The sequence below is a fragment of the Zeus faber genome, assembly GCF_960531495.2.
Source record: "Zeus faber genome assembly, chromosome: 16".
Classification (NCBI taxonomy): domain Eukaryota; kingdom Metazoa; phylum Chordata; class Actinopteri; order Zeiformes; family Zeidae; genus Zeus; species Zeus faber.
In genome coordinates this window covers 13,164,599-13,185,880 of record NC_137202.1, presented here as the reverse complement: position 1 = coordinate 13,185,880, position 21,282 = coordinate 13,164,599, and the positions used below count along the sequence as shown (strand labels likewise).

Here is a 21,282-nt window from a genome sequence, read left to right as displayed (position 1 = left end):
CTACGTTCACCTCAGTATTCTCTTCCAGGCACCACAGGAGCGACAGCACTTCACTCAGGCGGCATTCAAGCCACCTGAAGGGATTCCATAGCCTACTGGGTGGCGTCATCCTCCGCTTGTGAATTAAGAATCTTTAACTGTCACACAGCACTCCACACTACAACACATGCACACACACACATGCACATGCTTTGGATGGTGGCCGGTGAAATGAGGCCTCTGCATTTAACCCATCCTTGGTTTGTCCTTCCTCCGGGGGCACAGTCAGGAGCAGTGGGCAGCATTCGAGGACGCGCCCAGGACCCTGGTGACGAGTGTCCATCGCTGGTCAGACAATGATGTGTGCATGGTTTTGGTGGGGGTCCGGACGGACGTTAGGTGGAGGAAACCCCATGTGAGCACGTGGAGAACATGCAAACGCCACACAAAAAGGCTCCTATTTGGAAGATAACCCACCCGGAGCACAATGCCAACAGCGCCCCAGGCGGGAATCGAACCCAGGACCTTCTTGCTGTGTGCAATGCACTGCGCCACCGTGCAACAATGACTGTCGTCCGCTGGTTGAGGTATCTTCTTACACTGGCTGGCGAGAATCCACGTGGCTCTCTGCTACCTTGACACCTGAAGCTGTTGATAGGAGCACCTGGAATGGGCCTTGCCACGTGTGGGATCTCTACCCACTCTTCCCGGAATATTTCACCACGATCAAGTCACCTGGTGCGAGGCTGTGCAGCTGTCTCCTGGCCTCTCGTGGTAATGCGTCCTTCACCAATCTGCAAATGTCAGAGCGCACTGGAGAGATTTGCACAATAACTTAACATTTCAACCTCACTTAGGTCTGCGTTAGGTTACTGTCTCTTCAGGGGCCCAATCCCCGTGTTCAGTGGCCTTCTAAACAACACTTCAAAACCCATTTCTGTTTTTTTTTTGTTTTTTTAACTATGCTGTTAGCATGCTTGGCATACAACAGAGTATTTTAGTATGCCCTTGCATCCAGGAAGGAGTAAGTCTGCAAGTGGAGTTCAACTTCTCAACCTGCAATGCCAATTTGTATTCATTCTTTAATCGTCAAGAATTGCTGCAATAACTCTGTACTGTGGGATGACAAGAACACAGTTTTCTGTTGTACAGAAAAGTCACCAATCCCCCTCTTTGGAGAGCGATCTTACCATGTTTTGGTCTATAAACAACTAATCACTAAGAGGGGGGAGAATCACCTAAACATAGAACCAAACATGTACATGGAAAAACGTAAACATAGAAATGTGAGATTACATGTATCAACAAAACAGTGAATTAAGTCCAGGAAAATTGGAACAGCAATTTGGCACATGGCCTCTTCCTGTGATAGCTATGGCAGTAAATGAGGTAGGAAAGGAGAGGGATGTAACCAAGAGGGTGTTTGTGGGGGGGGGTGATTAAAGCAGGTGCAAGTGGTGTGTGTGTGTGTGTGTGTGTGTTTTGACCACCAGTGAGTTTACAGGAGTTTCACAATTAATACTGAGGTTGGAATTATATCGTAGCGCCTAGGAGCAGAAAAGGCCCCGCAGTAGGAGCACAGGCTGACAGCCACCTCCCGCACACCCACGATGGCAAGCAGCCTCCAAGGGGCCACGGAAGGCACTCGACGCAGCCCCACCGGGTCGCAACATGCCAGAAACCACCCGGCACCTATTGATAACCCGGCACCTCACCCTCAACACCATATTGATAAATCCTGACATGCTGTTTGCTCAATGTCTCACCATCCATGGTCCTAACTGTTGCTCTGGTTGTAATAATTGAATTATAAATTGAAGATGGTTTGCTAAATAGTAGTATCTGAAGTTTGGGGCTGCTCGGCCTCCACAGTCGTTTTTCCGTAGTTTTGCTAGTTTAATTCTCGGTTTCTTGTGTTGTACAATTTATTGATTTATTTAGTCTAGAGTATTAAACCAATTTACTGTTGGTTGGACTGGGGGTCAATGAAAATATATTGTTTTTCTGGTAGTATATTCATTTTCACTGCTGCTTACATTTCTGCTTCTAACTCTTGCTCTCATGTGAATAAGAAATAGTGGAAGCCATTTCGTTCAATTAAGACCTGTTTCTGTGCAACATTGCCAATTTGTTTCTCAATGTCCCATTTTCCTCACTCAAGAGCTCTGCCAATAGCTGTGTGATAGGCACAGTGACATTTCACGTAATTTCCTGAATACTCACCTACTGACTCTAGAGCAGCATTTGCAAAATATTCACCATTGCCGCTGCAAATTTTTCGTGGTATCCCCCATCTGGGAATAATCTCTTACCAACGCTTTGGCCACTGCACCTGCATCTGGTTTAGAAATGGGAAAAGCTTCAACCCATTCAGAAAACATGTCAACATTTACCAAACAATATTTCTTGCCTTCTCTCAATGTTCGCTCAATAAATTTCATTTGTAAGTTATTATATGCCAACATTATGTGTAGCACAAACTAAAGATTTTTTTGCAAAAAATGTTTAGAGTAATTTGAGAAACCTTGAGTGAACCCAATATCTGTTGATTTCTGACATAATTCTCCCTTTTGACATGTGGTCTTCACCATCTGTCATTTTAGCATGGACGGGAAACATATTTAGGTAATTATGGTTTGTTAATTGGCCCATACCAAACTCCTTCCTTCGCATATGCTTATGATTCCTTGCACATGTGGCTCTGCTCTGCAGTTTCCATACAGTGAATCTGCTGTTGGTGTTAGTGTATTAGTTAGAGGAACAGAAACAAGTTGTGTTGTAGTTATGCTGCTGAATGTTTTGCTGCAATTTTGGTCTAGTGGAGCAAACCTCAGTTCTAGCTGCCACACAGTCATGTGGTTCACCTTCATCTGCTGTAGGGAGAAGAGTATTAGATCTGACTTTTCCCGTTGATATTAGGCATGTCAAGTGGAACAGTGTCACACCTTAACTACAAAGCAGCTAAGAGTGCCTGGTCTTGAGACAGTAATACATCTTGGGCATTTTTCACGACAAACACAAAGTTCTTCTATACCTTCCTCATGGGCTGCAGCTGTACTTTTGACAGTCTAGGTCCATATGGTACTTCTGCCACAATACTGCCTGGAGAGGAGGGGAGACATGAGAGGACACACTGCACAGGAGGACATCTCGGGCAAAGCACTTCTTTCGCAGGTTAACACGATGGATTTCTACTCGTAAAACTGTGGATGGTAGACAGAGGTTCGATAGCTTAGATAGTTCGGTTGCTTTACCTTGAAGAGCCGGCAGAGATCTTTCATTACACTAGACATGGAGGAGGTGCCTTGATCCGTCAGCTTCTCCTTGGGGATCCCAAGACAGGTGGCCTGGCTCTCCACACTAGGCATCGCCTTTGGTCACCCGGTGGAGGCGTTTACCTACAGTATGTATTAACCCTTCCCCTTGTCGTGTTGGTTCTCTTCCCTCCATTGAGGGTCAACAGTTTTCTGGCTCTGGCCCGTATCCAGCTGGTCAGTCCTCCTCTACTTCAATAGCTCATCTGGAACTTGATGGCTCTTCACCAGACCAAGTTCATCCAGAGTGGCTAGCTTCTGCTGACTCGCCAGCTTCTTGACGTCATAAGGTGGAGAAGGTATCAACCCTGAAGCATCTGGCTGAAGCTTCAAGGTTGAATTTCCCTGCATGAAACCTTTGTGCTCGTGCTTATAAGCTATATCCAGGGGCGGATCTGAGGATTTTGGGGTTTGTTTCAAAGTGCTACCATGGTGCCCCCCAAAACCCCACCCCACCCCACGAGAAAACAGGCCTGTAACACAGTGGAAGCGGAGCAGACTCGAGGCAGACGAAAAAAGCTTGCATTTCAGTTTAATAAATTAATTCAATCATTTTATGTTTATATTAGTCTGTCTTTGAATGTTTTTATTTTTTATTAAATGTAATCATTGCAATGCAAATTCTAAGCAAAACCAAAAGGTGGGGGGGGGGGGGGGGGGGTCTGTTCGATGAACAGAACACAACAGGAATAAAGCCTTATCCTGGAGCTTTGTGAATGAATATGTGGAAGAAACAAAAAAAATTTTTTTTAAAAGGCATGGTAGGGGGGGCGCTAGTAGCGTGCGAGGCAGCTCCAAGCTTTGTGAACTCAGTTTGCACCGAAATTGAAGTCATATGGGCCATAAATCACCGAGTCATCCACTCTCCGCCATTTACAATCTGGGTAACCTGGGCTCGGGTCTGGAGCCGGGTGTCAGACTCCAGTGTAATCCTTCGGTCCCGGTGCGCGATTTCTTACCTTCTCTCAGCCTTGGCCGAGTGCTGCACAGCTACACCACACCGTCACGTTTCCCCTCGCATTGGGCCCCGTGGATAATCAATAAAGCGACACATCTACTTTCTCCCTGTCCTCTCCCCTGTTTTCTTCTATCCCACTCTCCTCTGTAGATCTCAAGCAAGAATCCCGCTTGCACGATAAAGCCTCGAGCCAACCACCTGGATCCAAAACTTATTTGAATCATAAAAAAAAATAATAATAAAATATAACCACACCGCTTGGGGGCCATCACAGGGCTTCCTGGTGGTTGGGGGCCCGTTTCATTCATTTCATTACCGAAACGGGTAAGTTTGCCCCTGGCTATACCCGTACCTAGCCAAACCCCCCTGCCTAAGCGTGGCATACACTTTGGCCTGTTCTGATGGGCGGTCGAAGTAGGCCTGCTGGGCCGGGCCGGGACAATCAGTTAAGGGCCCACAAGATCTGCCCAGGTATCTGCCCGCCAGCCCTCCCTCATGGCGGTGCATTCAAAATCTGTCAGGTAGGCCTCTACGCTACCTCATCAGTCTCTCATTGGGAATGAACCGGCTGGGGTTGGGATGACTGGGGAAAGGCTGCTGCCATGCACTTGTGTACCTCTGCATAGAGAATGGCATTTTGTTGCCGTTGCTCTGCAACAAGCTCCCGTTGCAGTCTGCTGCTCTGCCAAAATCCTCATTAACTCTACCTGTAAACTACCTGAACCGGGTCGCCACTCGACCTAACAAAAGCTAGTCCAATGGCTAGCGCTCACCCCGGGCTCCTGTGGTATCCAAGTCCCCGGGACATCCTCCTAGAGCAGACCTTATATCCTCGTGAGCTGACCCCAACGAGCCTTACCGAGGCGCGGGACACCTGCCCAGAGCTGCCTTCAATGGAGCCACTGGGCAGCGGGTGGAGCCAAGGTGCAGGGATGTAGAAGCCCCCCACCGCCCTCCTTACAATTCCTACTGTACTATTAGGAACAATAAGATCCCTAATCCCTTAATCATTTCGAATGATTTAAATGTTTATTTCATACAACACAGACAATTAATACTATTATATAACTACACAACCCAGAATCGCGATTGTGGCGCCGCCCCTTGCAGTCTCCTGCGCGACATTTCACTGCATACATGTATGAATTATGTATATCACAAATAAAGCTCTTGAATCTTGAAAAAGTATGTCACTGCAACAAACAAATCATCACAAAACACAACTTCGAGGAGTTCTTTTCAGAACAGAATTTTATAAATAAGGGTGTGAACATATCAATTTGTTTTTCATAATATAGCAACTATTTAATGACTTAATAACAATTTATCAACCATAATAATAGCGTTGCATAAAGCTATTGTCTGAAAATTCTTAGATTTCTCGTTTTTGCTGCTACCCCAATGGTCAAACTATTTATTTAATTTCAAAAACTTCCAGAATTAAGTGTGATGGGTTTGATGGTTCACGGAGTGGTGCACATTGTGTTGCCATAGCAACCCAGGTTGTCTCTCTGGACAGCTGGCATGACGCACACACCCTATAAAAGTGGTGTGAGATATATATATATATATATTTATATATATGTGTGTGTGTTAATAATGAATAACAACGTTTCATGTGCATCCTAAGAGAGCAGACAAATCTATTAAACATAATCAGACTGCGGCCAGTGTCATGTCTATTTTGGCCTTAACAGCGCTGGGCTTCTGGCCCTGTTATTCTGAAATGCAGTGGCAGGCGGACTCTGCACAGTGCACCCTGTTACAGACACATCTAAACATTTGACTGATTGGATCTTCATGTGTGTTTGAATAAATGCAGCAGAGCGAGGAGCAGAGACACTCAGATATTCATCGGAGAAAATCACATTTACTAAACCGATCACAAGAATGACAGCGCTGAGGTATAAATAAGACCAAAACTCATTTTGCCGGGGGGAAATTGCAAATTCACAGTGAAAACATGAAAGCTGAAAGAGTTTGGCGAGATTGTGGATCGAGAACTAAATTGAAACACTTCAATTTGCAAAGGCAGAACCCCATATATCAGAATCAGGATGCGGAGGATTGATTCCCTTATTCATATTCTTTTAGGAAACACCTGGCTGCTCTAGTTCTCTGAAAGCAGCACTCGAGGTGATCACTAGCAGAGTCACTAGGCTGAGATGGTTGTGAAGGTGAACCGTGTGACGTGTCTATATTCTTCTCCTGGACGCAGCAGGGAATCGGGGAACAAAGGCTAAGAAACACAGAAAAACACACACACACACACACACGATGAAGGTCAACAAAGACTGTTTAGTAAATAGTAAATATTTATTAATACCTCTTTTGCAGGAGAGTGATGGAGGATAATTTACATCGATGAACCAATGTTGTTTTTATTTTCCATGAAATAGCCAGCAAAGAAAATCTTCAAATGGTGCATTTCTTCCAGTGATTAAATGCATTGTCTTCCCAAATTTTCCTTAGAACTGTGTGTGTGTGTGTGTGTGTGTGTGTGTGTTCTCAGCTAGACTGGACGTGTTGCGTTCCTTGTCGAGACAAAACTCCACACGGTGTTTACAAATCCGTGTCGTTCCATCCTGAAGTTTGCCTTTTTCATTCATTGCCTTGATTCAATTTGGACGTTCGAGTTTAAACTGGGTCTTCGGATAATCTGATTTCCCCTCAGACACTGCTCCGCACTGTACTCTGGAGTTACATACCCAACAACACGCAAAACACACACAAACGCGCCACCACTTCCATTATTGAAGGCAGAAGTCCTTATTTTCTCTTTGCGTATAACCATCAGTTTTTTTCAGAATATCAGTACAAAACCGTTATTCCGAAGTTATCACCGTAGTACTTACCAGTCTTCTACTGCAGTAATGCCAAATCGAACAAAAATGAATACATAAACATGTTCCCATTCTTGGAATAAAACTGCATAGATGTGGGTCAAATTTTTTTTCAATCGATGAGAAGTGACTCGCACTAGAGAACATCCACCTTGACGATCACAGTGATCGCGGAGAGCCAGGGAATTTCGGCGCGATTCGGCGTTAATGGCTTCATTGAGGCTTGGCAACAGTGAGGATAATTACAACGATAGCAATTAACTCAAATATTTCGTTGGAGCTGGGTTTTGGGAAAACACATGGGTCAGCTGCCGAGCAAATGTTTGGCGTGAAGCGTGAGGATGGAAGGTTTCCCTCACTGAAACAATAAGTGGCACACTCATCCACACACATCCAGATTGTCCGGCTGTCAATCCCACAAAAGCAGGACACAATCACAGCCATTTATGCAAAAATGCAAATGGTGCAGCTGCCATTCGCCATTAAATTATTATTTAAAATGATTCTGTCCGGCCATGAGCAGGACAGAATCATTTTTCTGTCCATGAGCGAGTTATTGTGTCTAAGCCTGTGTTTTTAGATTAAATGGCGATGAATTGTCCCCGTGGGCAAAATTTCCCATGATTTTCCCTCATAGTCCCATTAAGTCTCGTCTGGAAACCAGGGTATGGCTGTTGTGAAAAGATGGGTAGACGGCTATAGTCACACACACGAACGCACGCACGCTTCTTTAAAATTCAGCATGTTCATCCTCACTCTCAGCTTTCTTTCCCCTCTCGCTCACTCCTCTAAATTAATCCAAATCAATGTGTTCTTGTAACTTTTAGCTTGAAAGTAAGGAACGATATTGACAAAGTGGCAAGATAAAAGCTGACTGTGTGTATGTGTGTGACAGAGCGAGCGAGCAAGAGAGAGAGATCTAATGGGGGGAGTTAAGTTTCTGCACATTCAGCCATGACACCCCACCCACATGTGAGTGGACAGCAAAGACCTGAATAAAATGTCCCTGCATCTTAGCACACGTACACACCCTTTAGACCCTGTCAGCACGGTACGTACGCAGCTAATAAAGCTCTCCCTCTCCCTCCCTCCTCTCCCTCCCAGGTATCACAGGGTTAAATGTAAAAACTTTTCTACCTGGTTGACGGCATCGGGCCAGTTCTGCGTCTCCAGGCAGAAGGAGCTGTGCTTCTGGTATCGGGCTCCGTCCTTTCCCGCCACGGAGCCGTCGAGAAAGTTGGCCGTGTAGAGCTGGAGCCCCGGCTGGCTGGTGGACACCTCCAGCACGCGGCCGCTGGCTGGGTGACACGCCCTAACGGGAAGGAGGGAAAAGGGGTTGAAGTCCCGTCTGTGGCAATACGGCTTTTTTTCCCTGTTATTGATATTGGCAGGTCATTTTTAATTCACCCACGCACTTGCGCATTTTTGCATTGCTAACGGTATTTAGATGATCTTTTACGTTCCCCAGTGTTTCTTGTGACACACAGACACACAGACTCTCACCGGGCGGCGTATCTCTCTGCCCACAGATCCCCAGGTGACGCTAAACAGAAGTTGTGGTCAAACCCAGGCCCTGGGAGCTCCTTCAGCCGAGGGCCAATCAGAACCGGTTTTCTTAGGTCGAAAGGTGTGTCCACCACCGCTCTCACGTCCCCTGGGAAACAAGGGATAGGCGACTTGGTTGGTGTCGTATTTGACGCAAGATAGCGGATGAATGCGACCAAAAAAAAACAAACAAAAAAAAAAAAACTGGAGGGAAACAAACGAGGACAAACGGAGGCTTCTCCACCTTGGGAAAACGGATGCATTATTATTTCACTACAGTTGATTTCCTGTGATTTCCTACTCAATGCAAAGACGGGGCTTGAAATAGAATGAGAATCAGAACGGCTTGTACAAAATGGAGAGGCGCCGTGGGCATCCTCGCCTTTCGAAATGGTCACCTGTTCGCCTGCAGGCATACGGGACCAGCATAGCTACGCAATCATGGTCTTCGAAGTCAGAAAGGAGAATTTGATGATTCATTCTCTGAGCTGTATGAGTGTACGGGCAGACACAATCACCAGGAGCTTGTCTGTTTGAAACACTTACACCCCTCACATCACGGAACGCCAGAACGAGCTGTGCTGAAATTATAAGTACAATTTCATACATCCGCTAAACAATTGTACATACCATACGGGTGTTTTAATTTGTATTTTTAAATTAAGTAAGTAAGTACCGTGTTTAACTGCTTGAGAAAGGACAGCAAACACTGCCCCGATTTCCACCATTTATTACGGAGAGACAAACAAACAACTCAATTTTTCGTCCTCGGTGATGGCACATCTGATGCCACCGAAGAGAAAACCACGACTGTGAAACAATAACAGCTTCATTACATATGCTTCGACTGCGATGTGAAAGCGACTCAAAACAAAACAATAAAGCAACCACTAAGTCGGTTGCAAAATGGAGCAGATAAACGACCGCAACAAACACACTCGTGAACTTGCATTTCCCACGTTTCACCACGAGCGATTTGCTGCATCTGGGAAGAAGGCAAACACATTAGAAAAAAAAAGGCTTTGGCGATTCAATAAAAACTATGATAAAGTCAATTTAAACTACACAAGTTAAACGCTTATAGAGGAAGATTTGGATGGGTACCTCCCTTTTTTTTTTTTTTTTGCACATTATTGATACAACTCCATCAAATACATATAATGAGGTGGAACCACCTCTAGAAACCCACAAATAACTGATTGTTGTTTTTTTTATGCAGGCAACCGCATCAGAACCAGCACAAAGCATTGAGTTAATAGGGATGCACCGCAGGTAGAGGCTTTTAGTGGAGGGACGAGATAAAAGAGCCTTTCCCCCGCGAGGCCACTGCTCTACAGCAGGTCAGTAACAGCAATACACACACCCACACACCGATGCCGACGCCGGCGCCGGCAATCACTCTCCCCATCTCTCCCAACCATTCTCCCCATCACCTACAAGTGGATGGGGTGAACTACAAGGGGTGTGGGGAACACTTCTTTTTATCCCATAGTCCAGAACGGCGTACTACCTCCTACATGTTCATACATCCGTCCAGTGTACTTTATTTAGTATGTATAGTGTAGTCATGGAGCCCCTCCTCTTCCTTTCAGCACGTCGGAGGGAAACCTTCAGTGGCATCTCGCCCCCCTGCGCTGCACTGTGAGGGCCAGCGTAGTGCGCAGTGTTTGCATGCTGCGATCGCCTAACGGGTGTAGTATCATCCTGGCACTTTGCTCATACTATTTGAGCGTACTATGGTTTCGGAAATACTAAACATTCATTTGGCGTACTAAACAGTATGCTGGTTCAGTACGCCGTTCCCGAACAAGCTTTTCCCCTGTCGTTCTCCGTCTCTTCTCTTCGCCACCTCCCTCAATAAACATGAGAGTATGCTGAGGTTCAATGAATATATCCAGACTTAACCTTTAAGATGTGTTGCACAAAAGTTCCGCCTCTACCCAGACACAGCAGGACACGATAGGACTCGGGAGGGAAATTCAGAGATCAAAATGAATGAATTAAATCAATTATATGTACGCACAGAAATTGAAGTTAACGCTTGACTACGCCGTCTAACTTGCAAATTCCATATCTGCTGAAGCTTTTATCTCAATATTGGATCAATCTAAAATATTCCGATGCCAATCGCTCGGGTTGACTCGCAGTGATTGATAATAAGGTCGAAAAATACCGACCCGCTTAAAATCGTTCCATTTTGTTAAGCGCACTTTGTTGTCGAGCGGCAGTTGAAAACCGGCCTTCACAAATAATTGTAGTCATTTAATGTGGTAAACAAGAGCGGCACGGCACGCAGGGGCCATCTTAAGGCTGATCCGTGACTTCATTTTTACATGACAGCGTTTTTCAGTTCAATCCTATATTTGGGAACAGGTCGATCAGTGTCTGAAAATATCACGGGCTCTGTAACAATGTGAAGTAACATTTTTCTTTCATAGTGTGTTGCGTCGTGTCGGAACAAAACACAGTTCTAATCTGTTGTCATTTGAGTGCGGTTTCCACCCCGGCTAACATCTATTTAGTGCTATAAATACATAGTCATTAGTATCTTTTGGCCTCCTCTGGGGCCAATTTCCACGACGAAAAGCAGCTGCTAATTCGGGGAGAAAAGGGCCTGGAACAAAGTCTGTTGACGGACGAGAACAAAACACAAACGGCACGCATGCATAGTGTGTGAGTGTGTGTGTGATTCAGTAATGTCAGCTATGAATCACTGCTTACGCCCATGCAGGCACCCACACAAATGCTGTAGTAGGTAAACAAATGTTATAAAAAAAAAACAACAAAAACATTTAAAGCCCTCTTTGACCCTATCACAATGTGCAAACACGCATTTTGCCAGGGACAGTTTGTGCAAGCTGATACGCTGGAAATGCTGCAATGAGCCCCTGCACGGTATGAGCGGAGGAGAGGGATCCTTAGAAGTCTCTGACGGTCACTTTCAGACACCACCCCGACCCACGTGGCCGCGACACACACAATTGCAACTTACCTCTGGGGAGAGCGAGTGGGAGGGGATGACAAAGGAGGGAATGAGGGCATTGAGAGAGGGGGAGAGAGAGAGAGAGAGAGATTAGATGAAGGGAACTAAGTTACAAAGATCTTAAAAATAGGGGAAAAAAGGGGGTAATTTAAATAAGTGACAATTTTAATGGACAGTAAAATGGACGCACGGCCTAGAATGTAGACCGAATCCTTCAGTGCTTTACTGGAATGAGCTGGATAGAACTGTTTTTTACTGTATTAACTAGATTACTGTCACGACGGGTGGATTACTGTTAGGAAAAGCTGCCTGGCACAAGTGGATATGTTGATGTTTTCTTGTTCCAGACACCTGAGGTGTTCCCCAAAAGACAGACTCACTCAATACTGTTAACACACTGCAGCAAAAGGGAAAATCAAAGCGTATGCATAATTGGAAAACCGAGAGAGAATTCCCATTTCCCAGGCACTTGAATTGAAAAACTTGATTTGATACTCTTACCTGTGGGAATGGATGTGTGGTCCACAGGCAGGTAGGATTGGGCGTTGATGGACACCTCGTGGCCGTAGATGTCGGCTGCATCCTACACACACACACACACACACACACACACACACACACACACACACACACACACACACAACTTGGAAATTTGGCAAGAACAAACTTAATTAAAACCCAGAGTTGTCTCTAAACAGACAAGGTCATAATAAATATTGATTTGCATATTGCGGAATAACAAGCTTCCTCTTGCAGAAAAATTACCAAAGAGGAACATTAATCAAACCCGTTCTCTCCAAATTCTTCCAAACAGTTTGCTAAGCAGCCATGTTATGCATTGCAAATCGATTGCCCTTTTACACCGATTTCTTCAGCTTGCGGCAGACTAGGGGGCCGTGGTCGAGCAGGCTCCGGGAGGCGAGGGGAAGTCAGCGAGGTAGACTGACAACTGTGGAGAAATCCACGTCCGAGCACGTCTTTAAGGGAAAGGGACTTCTATTAATACAACCCGACGTGCCAAACCTCTTCACCGCTGTGCGTCACCGAGTCCGACGTCCGAACCTGGGTAGCGAAGCCACTACACTGGTGTAGTTGGCAGGATATAACAAGGACGAGATCACAACATGGAGCGGTCCCCGCTGCACCTGGTCAGCCATCTGGCACAGATGCAGGACGCGGCGACGGTGGTCCTGCAACAGCAGCCCCAGATGCTCAAGGCGAAGGCGCGGACACAGGAGGCAGACCACGAAGCGCTGCAGGAGCTGCTGAGGGACTGCCCGCGGCAGGCTTCCGGACGCACCCACCCGAGAGGGATGCGCAGCAGGCGGCCCGCCGCAATTACACTGTGGTGAGGAAGGCCATCCTGGACTGGCTGGGGCTGACACCGGAGGGACATTGGCAGCGTTTCCAGACACTTGACTACACCGGCTTTCGCCTACGCCCAGCTGCTGAGGGATGCTGCCAGACGGTGGCTGCAGCCGGGGGAGAGGACGGCCGACCAGATCATCAACGTCGTGGTCCTGGACCGGTTCCTGGAGGGCATTTCGGCCCAGACGGCCAGCTGAGTCCGCTGCAATCACCCTGACACACCGGAGGCGACCATCGTCCTTGCCGAGGACTACCTGGCGACCCACGTCTGCCTCGCTGCTGGAGACTGTGAGCCGGTCGGAGTTCTGCCTCTCTGTCCAACCCCAGGACCACCGGGAGACCTGCCAGGCGGTGGACCATCCCGGCAGCCGGTCATGTGACAAGGGGGTAGACACCAGGCTTTTCTGGACTCCAGCTGCTCGTAGACCATGGATCGGCCTGGAGCTTTGGTGGAGGCATCACGGGTGGAGATTCGGTGTGTGCATGGGGTTCTTCAGGTGTATCCACAAGTGGCTTCCCCAGCCCCAGTGGGCTTTCCTGAAGGGGACTTTCCGTCAAACAGTCTCGGGTAAGGGTTACAGACACTCTACGCGTCGCGTTCGAACAAGTAGGGAGGATTGATGGGGGGGCAGTGCGACCAGGCTACGCGCTCACGCACCCGTACTTTTCAATGATTAGGGACAGGTTATATTGGGTAAGCCGCGACACCCAGTCAGGAGAGGAGGTCACCCAGTTATTGGTACCAAAAAGCCACAGCAACCCGAAAGCCGGTCACCTCTGACAGGAAAAAAACTCTGCAGAGCATAATGATGCGCTTTTACTGGCCGGGCATCTGGGCACCATCGCCGTCTCCGGGAGGCACGAGCCCCACCGGGACAAGGAGCACGCCACAGCGCACAGCTGGCCCGCCGTCGCCAAACCTGGAGCCAACCGGAGGACCAGCCCCCACGCCCGCCCCCAGGACCCATGCGGGATGGGATGGGTGCGCAGCCCGTCCTGGAGCCCCAGGGGAGAAGCTCGGGGGGGGGCCCTGCGTCCACCCCCAGGACCCACACGGGATTGGCTGGGTCCCCAGCCCGTCCTGGTGCCCCGTGCGAGGACCTCCAGAGGCCCACTGCGTCCACCCCCAGGACCCTTGGGGGAGTCGCCGGGACCCCGGCCCTGGCCAATGTCCTGGAGGGGGCCGGCCAGAGATCCGCCTCGCTCTTTGGTGCAGCGGGACACTGTCTCCCCTTCCCGTGCTGTCCCCTCTCTGTCCCCTGTAACCTCCCAGGGCGGCGCTGCTGCAGGCCCACAGACAGCTGCTTAAACGCCTGGGCAGGGGTAATGCCGCTGTAGATGACCCAACCATAATCAGCGGGACTGCCCCATGATGGAGGTCAGACAGGGGCTCGGGTCGCTGGTCCGCCGAGCCCCTCCCCAGGTCGGGGAGGGACCTTCAACGTACTGGTAACAGTACAAGGGAGTAGACATCAGGCTTTGCTGGACTCTGGATGTTCTCAGACGATGGTCCAGCAATGCCTGGTTCTACCCAGGCTCTGTGGAGGCATCACGGGTGGAGATTCGGTGTGTGCTCGGGGATATTCACACGTATTTGTTACCATGCTTATGCTTACCACAAAAGGCATAGGCTGAAGGCTGCGGTTAGCTCCCGCCTGTTGCACTCCCTTATTTTGGTTACGAATTCGCCAGGGTTTGACACATAATGAAGGAGGCTGTTGGAGTGCGCTCATGGTCGGTGGGGAGAATTGAGTGTTGTGTGGCGCGTGGTGACGCTGAGGGGTCGTTAGTGGTTGCTGCGGGGTCAGGAGTGGAGTCCCACTGGGGTCTTCCCCCGTCCCAGTGGTCTCCTCCACGGATGATTTTCCGCTAGAGCAGTCCCTTACCCTTCGCGTAGCCTTTGAGGGGGTAGTTAAAATCAATGGCGTATTGATGCGCCCAGACGCCATGTTCACTCACCCGTATTTTTCGCTGATTTTCTCCCTTTGAGCTCCTTTTTGGCAGGAGACCCCAGGCGTGCTAGACCTAATAAAAAAAATAAAAAACTGGGAGGAGGGTCCTAGCGCCAGTAAGAACGAGATACAGTACGTTATGGACCGAGAGCCAAGCTACATGTGCTGGGACAGCATTCAGAGGAGAATTTGCTCCAGGCCCAGGCACAGCAGCACCGCTTATTTGACAGAGGGGCCCTGCTCAGACAATTCGCATCGGGAGAGGGAGTCGTTCAGGGCAGTGGAGCGCAGACATGGCAAGGATTTTATTTACAACGTTAACACAAAGGCTCGCTGGCAAAACAGGAAGATAAACTGAAAGGGTTTGACAGAGTATGTTTCTTGTGGTTGCGCTCCGGATCGCAGGTGTTTCCACGTCGTGTGCCTCAGCTCCCCACTGAATGACGTAACAACATATATGACTTTCCCAGCCGGCTCCGACCAACCAGCGCTTAAAGAGGCTGATGGGGCAGACCCGGTAAAGCTGCGCCACCACGGAGCCAAGCCAGCCCTGTCCCTTGCAGACGTGGCTTAACCCCGCCCCCCTTATCTGCCACGAGGACATAACCCAACTGCCCAACCATATGTGGCATGCTTGATTGTAATCTCTCCAAGATATAAAAGAATGAAACAAGGAAAGAACGGGTAATAAATTAGAATTTACAAAAATATAAAAATATACATCATATTTACATATCAACCAGAAAATAATATGAATATGACGTTAAATTCCTTGCTACGATGCTACACAAAGAAGCCCACCCCTGTACCTGATTCTCCTTGTAATTCCTAATAGTTCACCTCAATGCAGTGTGATTTTTTATTTTATTTTTTTTGGTGTGTGACAATAAATGCTGACATGATCGTCATTGTTGAACTTACGTGCCCCGCCAGGTTGAAGTAGGAGTGGTTGGTGAGGTTGATCGGAGTTGTTCTGGTGGAGTGTGCCTGGTACTCGGCGCTCAGCGTTTCACCCTGTACACAGTAGTAAGTGTTATATCCATAAGCTCACTCTACATTGTGTTCATCACACAATTCTCCCAAGCTAATTTAATCTGCGGAAAAATAAATCCCATCTCATATCAAGTGTCTAACTGATCTCATCTCTGCAACTGTGTTTTATTAAACAAGGTAGGAAATTAAGTTAATTACATCGGCTTTGTTTGTTAGTTTACGCGCAATTCCTTTTAATTTAAATCAGGGTTCATTTTGGCAATACAAAAGGAAATTCAAGATACATACAAGAACTTTTTTACACAACAAACACCAATTTTCAATGTGCTCTTTAATAATTAAGATTTAATATGATCTTGGTGTCGTGGTAATCGAACAACAAAAAAAAGCCACTTGAGGGAAGATGAAGACATTTCCAACGCGAATTGGTGCAAAAACAATTTGGTCTGCCATGGACTAGGCGTTTCACACTTTTTTTTTATTATAAGTATATAGATTAAAGAACACCTACAAAAGGTGGATGCATTGCCTGAATGATGTGAAAAACAAGCTTGTAAATGTGAAACAAAACAAAAAATACTGACACTACGACAAAAAAAGAAAACAGCCCAGACGCACGCACAGCTGAAAAACTGTGGCTTCCCAGTTCCTAATTTCCTAATTCCCCCAGTTGTTCACCCTATGTAGGCTACATGACTACTGTGATAACCTGCCTATGCCCTCTAGTGCGCAGGTAGAGTAGCAACAGCCAAATTTACACAACTTACCACACATAACCTATAGCACACATCAAATTGGCTACAACATGTCTCATTGCCTATTATTTATATTGGTAAATGGTGTGTGTGTGTGTGTGTGTGTGTGTGAGTGTGATATATATATATATACACATAAATATATATAATGCATTTTTGTGTTATAAATGACAAAATAAATCTATAAATACAGGACCAATGAAGATACAGATGATGAAAAAGTAGAGAGGATTTTTAAAATGTATTTATTTGCCATTTGTGTTTCTTCTTCTATTCATAGGCCCTGGCATAATCTGTCGTAAAAGCAGTTCTTGAAAATGTGTAATACATAATAATATATATAATAATAAATGTGTATTATATAACAATTTGAATAAGAAAACCAGGGGGAATATCACAGGTTTTCAATTACCACATTTTTTTATTACTTTTCAAGAACTTCAGTACAAAATGAGCTATTTTCAAGGCATTCCAGCAGTTACATTTCTGAGGACAAAATTCAAACACTTCAAGCACCTCAAGGGCCTGGTAAGAACTCTGTTAAATAGACTGACTGGGTCTCATTTATCAACCCCTAAGAATGGTTATATATAACCATGTGCAAAAGTCTGCCATACAACAACCATAGATACTTACAAATACAAACTCAAAAATGTTCAATCATTTGCATGCAAAGTCACCCTTCTTGCCGACATAATTATTTCCGATGCTCATTGACGTAGTTGTTTTTGGCATGAAAAGGATTTTTTTGGCGGGTACCTGGAGAGTGTATGTTACGGATACTTGGACTTCTCCTGGATAGCCCTGGTCTCCATCTGGACTTGTATGGCTCAAACGCACTCCTCCGTCCACGGCCTCAGCCAGCCAGATAGCCTGGACACAATGGACATTGCGTGTGTGATGATGCCACATTCAGAAACTGTCTTATACTATGTAGAATTTTGGTTTTTACTACACCACCTCTCATATTACACTGTAAATCAAACGTAATGGTTTGTTGCTTCTATAAGAAATATATATTCTGGCATTATTATATATTTTGTTATTAATCGTCTGGGCATTATTGATTTGAATATTTGATTCTGATAGGGAGGTTCCCTATGCATGATGGATATCCCTTATGCTGCAGATGATGGTGGAGGTAGATCGACCTTCAAGTCCAATCTACAAGGTTGAATTCCTCCTTTTTAATTGCTTCGTTGAATACATTTGCATTTTTTACGCTCTGCAACCTACTTATTTGTGTGTTATTCAACGGACTTTTCCTGCAAATGAACGTAAATGAAGCAACATGACGTGTGTTCACATCAGCTTTTGCGGCATTTGTTTTACAGGCCATTACAGAGTCCACTTCCCCGTAACAGTCCCTCTCTCTGGATTCATCGATGCAAATGATTATTGCCTTCGGAGGTCAGTGGTACTGGTGGGTGGCTGCTGATGCCCCGTGAAAGAGGGATTACACGCCAAGCGCTGTACTACTGCAGTACAACTCTGTGGCCTCTTGGTGGCTCTTCCTCAACAATCCCACCATCAGTCTTCAGAGGACTGGGGCTTCAACTCTTAGTTTTAAACGCAACAGGCTGCAGTCCCCTAATCGCTTGTGCCTTCTGTGTTCTTGGCAGCCATGCGGCGACAGCAGCCGCTCTCGGAATATTAATGTTCTCGTCTGATGAAGACAGCCAGGTGATAAATCAAACGCACATCGGCAAAAATGACTAACTCATTTCCTTCTTTGATAAATCTATACACCATCATCTACTTTTTCCACTGTATTATTTTCTTGCAGTCATTGTTTTTAAATAGGCATTTCCTTGAAGTTTGATTTTGACCACGTTGTATAATATTTTTGGATTTTGATTACGACAAACATATACTGACTTTTTATTAACACTGGTCAATGGAAAGTTCAGGCATGTTGTATGTACTGTGGACCACCCCCAAAAACAGCGTTCATTCGGTGCGAGGATGGAGGCACAGCAGAATGATGTGAGAGACGCACCTTATTGAAGCCCCTCAGGCCGCCATGAATAGCATTTGGCCCATTGTTGGTGTCGATCTGGTACTCCTTCCTTTCCACTTGAAACCTCCCCTTGGCAATTCTGTTCGCCACGCGGCCCACCACTGCACCAAAGTACCGCTGGTCTGACACATATCCTGCAGCCACAGAACAATACAGTTGCATTGCATGCTTTTGATAAAAATCAATGTTGCCGTTGAGTGTGAATGTATCCTATAAAGTGATATACATATGTTAAAAACAACTTAAATATGCACACCGGTTCAAATGATGGCAGACAAGAGGCATCAAAAGATCTGCACACTTAAAAAAAAAAAAAAAAAGTCTAATGTCTAAATAAGACTTTGAGATTGTAAATAGCCATTGCAAAACAGTTGCAAAAATTGATATTTTGCCTGGTCGCTTTTGCAGCAATCACACTGACCGACAGGTTTCTAAAAAAAAAATGCTGTTTATTCTGAATAACTCATTCTGAAAGCCTTCATTTTCATACAGCCTGCCTTTTTTTGTTGTTGTTGGTTTTTTTTTTAGGAATATTAACTCATATCTCCATAGTACATCAATATCAACGATAGAACAGACTTTGCAGACAGGCAAAGTTGTGGTAAGGGAAGGCTGTGGAGCTTGCTTGACGCGCTTTATCATTCCCACACGGGCCAGGGGAGCTCCTCTTACAGTGGCGGTATTATGCTGCATTGCATCCCGGCAGGAGCTCGGCAAAATCAGACTCCTCCCTGGAAACGCCATTCCAGGCGGAATTCCAAGCCGGAAGACGTCGTTAGGGGTTGGAGAATTTTGGAGTTTGCCCCAACAAAAACAAGTTTGCGGCGGGCATTCGGATGTGTTTTTTTGGGGGTTTTTTTCCCCCCCGAGCAGAGGCGACAGAACACACATTTAGCTCGGAAGCGAGGACTTAGCGACACGGAAATGTCGGTTCCCGAGTTCCAGGGAAACTAAGCACAAAATATTACGTGCGCACAATAATGGGAAAATAATGGAGGGTTAAGGGTCGGGCCCGTTTACCGTACCTTCCAGGTCTTCGTAGCCCTGGACCAGGTCCACGGCGCGTCCGTCCCTGTCCCGGCTCCGGACGGCTCTGACGATGCAGCCCAGGGTGAGGATCTCCACCTCGGTTTGAGGCGACCGCAGCACCCACCTGTCCACGCGGGCCCCGCCGGTAAGTTCCCCGAACCGCTCCGACCTTACCCGGGTCATTGTGAGCGTGTTGGCCGTTCGTGGAAAATAAACGCCTGAAATACACCGACGCCCTAACGTCACGGGGGGGAAAAAAACCAAAACAAAACGCAAAACAATGTTGACGCTTGGTGAACTTCCTCGTCTGTGGTCGGTTGCAGTCCGACCCGCTTTACGTGCGCGCACCGCCCCCCGCCGCCCGGAGTGTGCGGGGCCGTTTCCTCGTATTTAGGGGCGATTTGCAGCCTCCGTCCGAAAGCAAACCTCAAGCACCAAACCCTCCTTCTGCCGCCAGTAACCTGCTGCTACTGCACAAGATGTGTTATAAAAAAAAATATATATATATATCAATGGTGCCGTAATCCGCAATGCTTTCGGGAATATTTAAAACACGCAAAAAAAGTACAACAAGGGCTAAAAGTCCATAGAACATATGGCAACTAACTTCCCCGATCTTCCAAAGTTCCAGTTTTATCCCAACAGCAATCGAACGCAAACAGGACTAGTGATACGGTCAGGGAAATGGGAATGGAAGACGAACCACTGCAACGCTCTGCTTTCACACAGCGGAGGAATTGACCTGCGCTCCTCACAAAATGGACCCGCGACCTAGTATTGAATCAGAAGCCACCAGGTGAGAACCACTGGACTACTGTGTGTGTGTGTGTGTGTGTGTGTGTGTGTGTGTGTGTGTGTGTATATATAATGTATTTTGTTTTACAGCTGACCAAACAAATCTATAAATACATAAATACAGGACCGATGAGGGTGCAGACGATGAAAAAGCAGAGATGATTTTAAAAATGTATTTATTTGCCATCTGTCTTGCTTCTTCTATTCATAGACTCCTCGAGAGATAGATCCTCCTCATCTGAAGGACAGTATTGGTGAATAGATGACGATTTGCCGGTCGCATGGTTCCATGCTTTCGAGTTTTCCAGGTTGTTGACAACATCCTGCCGTGTACGTCCATCCATTTGAATATGCATTCCATGCAACTTACCAGCGTGACCGTTAGTTCCTAGTTAGTGGCAGCTTCCAAAAGCTGCGGGAAGCCTCGTCAGGTTCATAGGTTATGACTAATTAGATACTCGTAGATATTCATGTGTTACTTGTGACGGATGTGGAGAATCTCCCCCTTTTTTCGTAATTCCGTAAAACATATCAGAAAATACGAGGTTGTAAATGAGGTTATCACATTGTTGTTATTTTTTTTTTTTTTATTATGATTATTGGAGAACTCTGGCCTACAATATAGAGAATATACTGCGTGTCTCAAAAAAACAACGTCCTAGAATGGAAAAAAAAACAAACAACAAACATATTGGGACACGAATATTCAGGAACACCTAACATGTGTACATAGACCAACACAAATTTC

The 21,282-nt window shown here is 46.4% G+C and overlaps 1 protein-coding gene across 1 annotated transcript; it reads right to left on the bottom strand.

Annotated features, from left to right (window-relative positions):
- Positions 1 to 5,396: 5,396 nt before the first annotated feature.
- galm (galactose mutarotase) lies at positions 5,397 to 19,993 on the bottom strand. Its single transcript, XM_080016746.1, has 8 exons — positions 19,736 to 19,993; positions 18,690 to 18,844; positions 17,450 to 17,563; positions 15,864 to 15,956; positions 12,124 to 12,205; positions 8,598 to 8,748; positions 8,232 to 8,406; positions 5,397 to 6,490 (listed from the first exon to the last, which is right to left on the bottom strand). The coding sequence occupies exons 1-8, from the start codon at positions 19,920 to 19,922 to the stop codon at positions 6,407 to 6,409; spliced, it is 1,041 nt and encodes a 346-aa protein (XP_079872872.1). The 5' UTR covers positions 19,923 to 19,993; the 3' UTR covers positions 5,397 to 6,406.
- Between the last annotated feature and the right edge of the window lie 1,289 nt (positions 19,994 to 21,282).